Genomic DNA, 8,401 nt, shown 5'->3' on the forward strand with positions numbered 1-8,401 from the left:
GCCACTGCACTCTGGCCTCGGCAACAGAGCGAGGCTCTCTCAACAATAAAAAGGACAAGATGTGGGCCTTTGGAAAAACAGGACTGACACAAGGAGAGAAGAGTTGGAGCTGCAGTTTTATGGCCATCAATAGAGCAATTCTACTGGTAGATAAAGGAGTATAACCAACACTTATTTATGACAAAATAGATATATCAAAATGCTAGACGGTTGCATCAAGGTACCTGCACTCTTTCCATCTCTGGAAGATATCAAATTCCATCGCTTCTGTCTGATTGGGAATGAACCGAAACTCAGACACAAGCTCTGGTGTGTGTTCTGGAAGCTCGCACTCCCCAAGCTCCGCTGTAAGTTTCATAAAAGGGAGGAAAACAGGAGACATTGAATGCTTTCAGTTATTGCTGCAACCAGGTCCAAAGGCATTTTGCATGATTTTAAAGCACAGGTCCCCCCGCTGATGTATAACTCTCTCCTTTCGGGAAAGGAGAAGACTTAACTCTCACTTGGGTAGTCGTATGTACACTCAAAATCCTAGAAGCATTCTAATGTCCTCCCTGTTGGGTGATACAGCATCATCGTAGTTATTACTGCCTTTCTCTCCACTGCTGTTCCCACCCAGGGAGGCCCCAGTTACATTTTCCCCATGAAGTGGCAGAACCCTGAATTTGCAATAAAAGGCAATCGCAGGGAATGAGGATCTGCCCAGAAACATCCATTTAACAAGGCTCTTGTTAAGGGTAGGTCAGAGCAGCACCTCAGGGTCTGCAGTGCTGGAGAGGATGGATCAAGAATTCAGCACATGCAGCATCCAGAGGAAAAGTAGGAAGGGAGGGAGAGGGAGAGAGGGAGGGAGGCAGGGAGGAGGGGTGCGAGGGCTGCAGGAGCAACTGCGGAAAGTCAGGCAGAACCTGGGAGGGAGACAGCTGTGCAGAAAGGAGGGAGGAGCAGACACACAAGGGATCCGAGCAAGAAGCCCAATTTGTGCTGCCCTTGCCAAGTCCCCCACAGGACGGAGGGCCTGAGGATACAGGTGGCCCCCTGATCCAGGGCATGATGACAAAACCCACTCTCCTCGACCCCCTGCAGCTCAGAAAGCAGATCCCAGAATGAAAAGGAATCCTCTCGCGTTCCCTCTAACACAAGGCTACACTGAGTGTGGACCACACACCAACAGTACTGCCATCCGCCAGGAGCTTGCCCAAAACGCAGACCCTGAGGCCCCACCCCAGACCTATGCAAGCAAAACCTGCCTTTTAACAAGATGCCCAGGTCACAGGCTGCCAGTTTAAAGGCTCTGCACATTTGTTGGAAAACCACTGATCTATAATAGTGGCTTTTGAACTCGGGTACGCATCAGAATCACCTGGCGAGCTGGTTAAAACGCACATCACTGGGCCCCGCCCCCAGAGTTTTTGAATCCCTAGGTCTGGAACCAGGCCTGAGAACTGGCTTTTCTAACAAGTCCCCATGTAATGCTAATGTGGCTACCCTGGAAAACACTTTAAGAACCTGTGCTGCACACATCAGATCCCATCAACTAACACTTCACTCAGTTTGCAACCTCTGCAGCCAGGCCTCAGCTCTAGGAGGCCGTGGAGGGTGGTGGAAACAGCTCAGACACAAGAGGGCTTGGATCCCACCTCTAACATAATCTATCTGTGTGACTGCAGGCAAGTCACTTAACATCTCTGGGTCTCCGGTGCCTGATTTGTAAAATGGGAATTGTTACAAGAATGAAACAAGAGCACAGGCATGCAACAGACGAGTGGCCTATTAGTTCTCCCTTCTTTTCCTTTTACCGGGCTTAATTTTTAAATCTACTACAAATTTAGTTCCCAAAAGAGCACAGCCTCCCTGCAGGGCCACTGTATCACAACTCAGGAGGCACCGAGGACAACCACAGCAAGACATGTCTTCAAGGCTCAAGCACAGGAGGAAACACAACCCTTCCTTTTATTCAAACCTGCAGAGATGCTCTAGTGATCCTTGGAGTCCCAGACGAGCTAGCTCAGCTGTGGTTGAAGTGGAAAGCAGGCTGTAGCATTTACTCACAGAACGGGGTTGGGAAGAGGGGACACGGAGGGACAATGTAACAAGAACCTCCCCTTGTGTCTAAGTCTTCAGTCCTTTCCCTTTCCCTTTCCCTTTTCCCTTTCCTTCCCTTTTCTTTTTGAGAAAGGCTCTTAGTTGCCCAGGCTGGAGTGCAGTGGCATGATCACAGCTCTCTGCAACTTTGAACCTCAACCTCCCCTGGCTCAGGTGATCCTCCCAGCTCAGTTTGTAGCTGGCATTATAGGTGCACACCACTATACCTGGCTAATTTTTTTATTTTTTGTAGAGACGGGGTTTTGCCATGTTGCCCAAGCTGGTCTCAAACTCCTGGGCCCAAGCGATCCACCCACCTCAGCCTCCCAAAGTGCTGAGATTACAGGCATGAGCCACCGTGCCCAGCCAAGTCTTTTTATTTCTATCTGACATAACAGTTGTATCTTTTTTTTTTTTTTTTTTTTTGAGATGGAGTCTCGCTATGTCACCCAGGCTGGAGTGCAGTGGTGCGATCTTGGCTCACTGCAACCTCCGCCTCCTGGGTTCAAGCAATTCTCCTCCTTCAGCCTCCCAAGTAGTTGGGATTACAGGTGTCCACCACCATGCATGGCTAATTTTTGTATTTTTGGTAGAGATGGAGTTTTGCCATGTTGGCCAGGCTGGTCTTGAACTCTGGACCTCAGGTAATCCATCCGCCTTGGCTTCCCAAAGTGCTGGGATTACAGGTGTGAGCCACCGCGCCCAGCCAACAATTGTATCTTAAAATCACACTGACATTTTGATTTCAGCTCAAATGGATAATTTCTCCAAGAAAGGTCACAGAGAACTGACCTTATTTGTGCCTGTCTCAGCTCTGGGGCAAGGTTTTGGTTCTACACTACTCTGTTAAGTATGGTGAGGGCTTCATTACAATGGGGTGGGATGGTAATATGTGCACCTCATCCTCTGATCTTTCACGACAACGTACAAGCTTGCAATATTGTGCCAATGGCTTTAAGAGGAAACCTTTCCAGTGGATTAATGGCCTTGCGTCTGACATAGATGCTTCTGTCTCACTAACGACACTCTGACATCTACTGCTGGGCTGTCAAGCCTGATGGTATGACCTCTGGCAGCTCGGGAACTCTAGGGTAGAGGAAAGCCGCTTGCTAAGTGAGTGAGTGGCCGGAGTGCAGAGGCCACTGCCATGTTCTTCAAGCCATGCCTGCCATTACAGCACTTGCCATAAAGACTGTCATATCAGAAAAATACATAGGAAGCACTGTATTTGGCACAGATGGCTATAGATGACATTACCATCAACTCTACCACCAGTTTAAAGGCTCTGCCTTTAAAGTTCTTGGCGGGGGTGGGGTGAGGAGATCTCTCCAATCTCATTCATTCAACTCACTCTGCACTTACCAAGCATCTACTATATGCCAAGTCCCCATTAGATAATAAGAATTAAGAGTCTGGGTGCAGTGGCTCATGCCTGTAATTCTAGGTGCTTTGGGAGGCTGAGGTGGGAGGATCACTTGAAGCCAGGAGTTCAAGACAACAGGAATTAAAAGGTGACTGAGGAATAGAAGTTTCAGGTCATGGGAGCATCCTACGGTCATTAAAAACCATCTTTATGAGTGTAAACATGACAAAATACACATACTAAAAATATCAAGTAAAAAAACATACAAAAGTTTGCAGATGACTGATCAAAATCACATTTTCAAAAGTCCACTCAAAACTCACAGACAGAAATTCTGGTTGCCTGTGGCTGGTAGGACAGTGGGTTCTTTCCTTCCTTCTACTTGTCTGATTGGTGGGTTGCTGTCCTGATATTCTGTAATAAGTATGTACTAACTTTATAGTTTGAAAAAACCTCTCAGTTCCACTTTTAAAAACCGGCCAAACACAAAAGTGAGAGGTCAATTCTCATTATGGTGTTCATAAATAATTACTAATGATGAATGAATATATCATAATCCATAATCCAGTAGAAGCTGATGAACACGCTGGCAAACGAGTGCACAACATATGTCTATCTGATGTACTAATGAAATCCCGATGTGCAGTTACACATTAGTATTCTCTTAATTAGTGCTAGAGACTTTAGCAAGTGTTTCTTCTGCATCCGAAACTACAAACCGCCAGGGCATCACACAGATAAACAGCCAACACTGACAATCATGCAGGCAGACCTCTTACCATCCAGTTCCCACTCACATGCAAAAATACCCTTTGCACCCCGCCAGCCCTGACATTAATGCTTCCAGCCTGACCTCTCTGAGCGAGCCAGATTCAGGTACTCAAGAACCTGCTGGAGCTTCTAGAATCTCTTAGCCAACAGGCCCAATGCAGACCATTTCCTCCACCGGAGCTCACCTCTTCTAACCTCTATCCATCCCCAGAAACGGCCTAAGAATCATCTCAAACTCCTCCCTCAACACCTAAGTCTAATCACCAATTACTTCTCCTTGTACTGCCAATGCTATAATGCTATTTCTTGGTGCGTGTGTGTGTGTATGTGCGTGCAAGCCCCTGCCCTAGTCAGTTTCCTTTCCCTTCTGTTACAGCAGTACCTCCTCACTGGGCTCCCAGTCCCAGTCTCGGTCCTGCTCCAATCCCTTCTCCCCATACAGCCAACGTGGCCTTTCTAAAGTGCATATCCAGCCAGGCCTGCTGCCTCTTAAGAGCTTTCAAAGGTGTCACTACTGACTGCATGAAATTCTTTCTCTTTAAATGGGGCCCAAGGTCATCCACCTGTCCAAATTCTTGAACTTCACTCTGCATCACCATTCAACTGCTGCTAACCTCTCTGCACTTTTGTGCCTTGGTTCCTTGACTCATGGTCTTCTCATCCCCACAATGGGCCTTCCTTGTCCAAACCTCCTGCACGTCTCTGTTCCTGAAGGAACTGCACTGCAGTCCTTGCTACTCCTTGCCTTCCTCAACGGACTGCAAGCCACTTGGGGACAGAGACCATGTCATATTCATTTATATCCCCAAAGCTAAGCTCTGGGCCTGGTATACTGTAGACACTCATTTGTTGAAATAAAAAGCAGTAACATTAAAGTGCTAATTACTACTAAAGATTAATGTACCTTGTAGACAGAGAGCAGCTAACTCCACAGCTGTTTCATAAGGGCATTTCAATCTTGAAAAAAAAAATGAAATTAATTCGAAATAGGAACTTAAGTACTCACAACCATATAAAATGTCATTAAAATTATTTTTCAAGAGGTAGCGGTATTTAGATTTGTATTGTTAGTTTATATTTTTGCTGTCTACACTAAAGAATGCAACAAGCTGATTTGCACTACAAATTTCCCAAAGTCGATTCTTATCATAGGGCAAAATAATCCAACATAGATATAGCTTCTATCAATCATGTACAATTTTACTGAATTTGGCAAGAATGGAAAAGTTTGGAAAACAGAATGAAAAGTGTTCCCTTTGCCTTATTATATTTAAACATATTTTAAATTTATTTTATCTTGATATAGTATCTGCATCTTTTAAAGCTGCCTTCAAATCTTTCTTGAAACAAGGTCATAGCGTTAAAAATAAACACAAAGACACTATATCGAATACTGCCAGGATGGCTGGATACACTCAGCATTCTAAGTCTATCTAAGGCATAGCCATAGAGGAGTACTACTGCAGATTCAGTGATCTCATTCATACGTAATATTTCAAATTTGGTTAGAAAAATAATAATGACATACATTGGTATAGCACTTCATAGTTTTCAAAGCCTTTTCATTTATATTATCCAATTTGGTCAACGCATCAAGTTTGTAAACCTTTAGGATGGGTGTTGCCAGTGAGCTCCCCCGAACCATCTCCCATTTTATAGATGAGGAACTCAGTGTTAAGGGCTCTTGCCCCAGGTCATCCAGCTGGAAGGGAGCAATATTGGGACTCGAACACCATTCTGCTTTGAAGTACAAAGCAGGCTAAACTGCATGTAAACTACAAAGTACTATACAAATGCAAGGTGTTGCCATTAATATTTTTCCAAACCGGGGACAATTTCTAGAGTTACACAGCCTTTAGTATGAGGAGCACAGTATGGAGAGAGAGAGGATTTAAAAAAAAGTACACACACTCATAATACACACACCAACCAAAGGTCTGTATTGCATGGCTGAATAAGGCAAATGTATACACTGTACAATCTACTTGTTCTATTGGTCTATGGAGTACATTTCACTGAGGTTTTTATAGCACATATTCTATAGAGAGTTTGCAAATTCGGAAATTACGTTTTAAATTTCCTTCAGATTATATTCAAAATCAGAACGTATTCTCGTCAATAGCAGGGGTTACTTTTTAGACTCAATATAGCCTTAGTTTTTCATGTAATAGAAAATATTCAATACAGATGCTGAAAAATGACAGTTATAAAAGCTATGCCTGTTGAAACCTCCCATCTTTACGGTAAATTAATACTGCATGCGAAATCAACCACTTCAGTGCCAATGCTTCTCGTGCTCAGTGATCACTGTGTGTTGCCAGAGGCCTAGTATTTCAAAGCCATTTTTAAGAGGAGAAAAGGAAGTGAGATGAGATGTCTAAAACTTTCTATTGGAATCAGAACATAACCTCTTTCCATTTCTTATATGCAGATGGTGATGAATGACACTTTTTGACTGTCCAAATACTTGTAAGTGTATACATACTAATAACGTATCTTGCTTGCAAATACGACAAAAGCCATTATGAATGGGACAGTGATGTGATCAGGGAGAGAGTTATTCCCAAATACACATCACTTAAGATATTAAATGGTCTTGGAAATGCTTCAAGCCATATAGTAATCATTTAAAATAGGATGATAATGACAGTGATACAAGTATTAGACTCACTTTACAATGCCTGGTGCACTTTTTTTGAATTTTGAAAAGGGAACAAGGGTAAAAGAGTTAAAACAGTGAATTATTTTGAAATACACTATGATCTATCCTGGGTTAAGAGTCAGAACAAAAACATACTTACTTTCCAGAAAGAATGTCATGCCTGAGTTGTAAAACAAACAGGTACCTGACAAACACATACAAAAGTCAATAGAGGGTAACCCTTTCCCAGCCGCTCCCAATCCCCAGCTTCCCACTGCAAACCCCACCCCACACACGGCATGGAGTTTTGTATTGTAAAACAGGAGTCCAAATCAAATGAGAACTTTGGTGGAAGCATCTCCTCTTGGGTCTCCAGGAAGGCATCCCAGAACCTAGCTAGGAAGGTGAGTGCACGTGGGGAACTCGCAAGATACTTGTAGGATGGAACATGATACACGGCACGGTCCAATGACAGTCTCCACAACGCCCTCAGTGCTGGAGAAGAGAGCCGAACACGGCACATGGACATGCAACATGTCCAATAACCCAGGCAGGGTGGGGCCGCGGGGTCTGGCTCTCAGCCAGCTCCACCAGCCGATTCCAGATCTGCTGCCATGGATTGTAACAAAAAGTTTGCAGCTGATTCTAGTCAGAAACTGCTTGGGGATTCTTTTCCCCGATGCAGTGTAACTGCAGACTCTTTTAAAACACAAAACAGGCGCGCATGCGCGCACACACGCACGAAACAAGAAAAATCCCGGCAGTGGACTGCAAATGGTTAGAGGGGTAACAAAAAATGAGAAAGAAGCCAGCAAATAACACGCATGGGGTTTACTCAGGTTAAAAAATAAATGTCTTGGCTTAAATAAGAGGGGTATCTTTTGTTTGTTTGTTTTTTTTACCAGGAGGATGTAGGCATCAGAACCACTCACAATGCTTTGTAAATACCAAACCTGCCTGTGCTCTGCTCCCTACCTATGGAAACAGAATCCTACACACAAGAGTGGCCTCCAGGAATCTGAGTTGTTCAAAAGCTTCCCGGGTGTTTCTGATTCACACAACCCGGGTTACAAACCAACAGCTTTGATGACAGCTAGAAACAGCATTCATAGAGGACTCTGAGGAGCAACACTAGAAGGACTGTTTGTCAGAAATCAAGATCAGGCATGGTGAAAGTTCTAGTACATTCCAGAATGTTCCTGCTTCCTGACAGGTGCTTGGCCACCACTGAACTTCACTTCTGAACGTCAGGATACCATCTTGCATAGTCATCTCACAAGAGACACAGTATTAACATGGTCAGAACTCTTGATTCCTATAGGAAAACCTAACCATAGCAGCCCAGCAGAAGCCTGGGTAACAGGGCAAAACCCTGTCTCTATTTTAAAAATACAAAAAATTAGCCAGGCGTGGTGGCACACACCTGTGGTCCCAGCTACTAGGGAGGCTGAGGTGGGAGGATCACTTGAACCTGGGAGGTTGAGGCTGCAGTGAGCTGTGATCCAGCCTGGGTGACAGAGCAAGACCTTGTCTCAAAAAAA

General features: G+C 44.5%; 1 protein-coding gene across 1 annotated transcript in view; it reads right to left on the minus strand.

Annotated features, from left to right (window-relative positions):
- EPB41L4B (erythrocyte membrane protein band 4.1 like 4B) overlaps positions 1 to 8,401 on the minus strand; it is a 179,941-nt gene that overhangs the window by 112,423 nt on the left and 59,117 nt on the right. The window contains exons 5-7 of the mRNA XM_011966377.1: positions 7,021 to 7,065; positions 5,124 to 5,176; positions 225 to 345 (exon numbers count right to left, since the gene is read on the minus strand). Of these exons, the coding sequence (XP_011821767.1) occupies positions 225 to 345; positions 5,124 to 5,176; positions 7,021 to 7,065 (219 nt within the window). The remainder of the gene's footprint in view (positions 1 to 224; positions 346 to 5,123; positions 5,177 to 7,020; positions 7,066 to 8,401) is intronic.

Source organism: Mandrillus leucophaeus, unplaced genomic scaffold (assembly GCF_000951045.1).
Source record: "Mandrillus leucophaeus isolate KB7577 unplaced genomic scaffold, Mleu.le_1.0 Scaffold76, whole genome shotgun sequence".
Lineage (NCBI taxonomy): Eukaryota > Metazoa > Chordata > Mammalia > Primates > Cercopithecidae > Mandrillus > Mandrillus leucophaeus.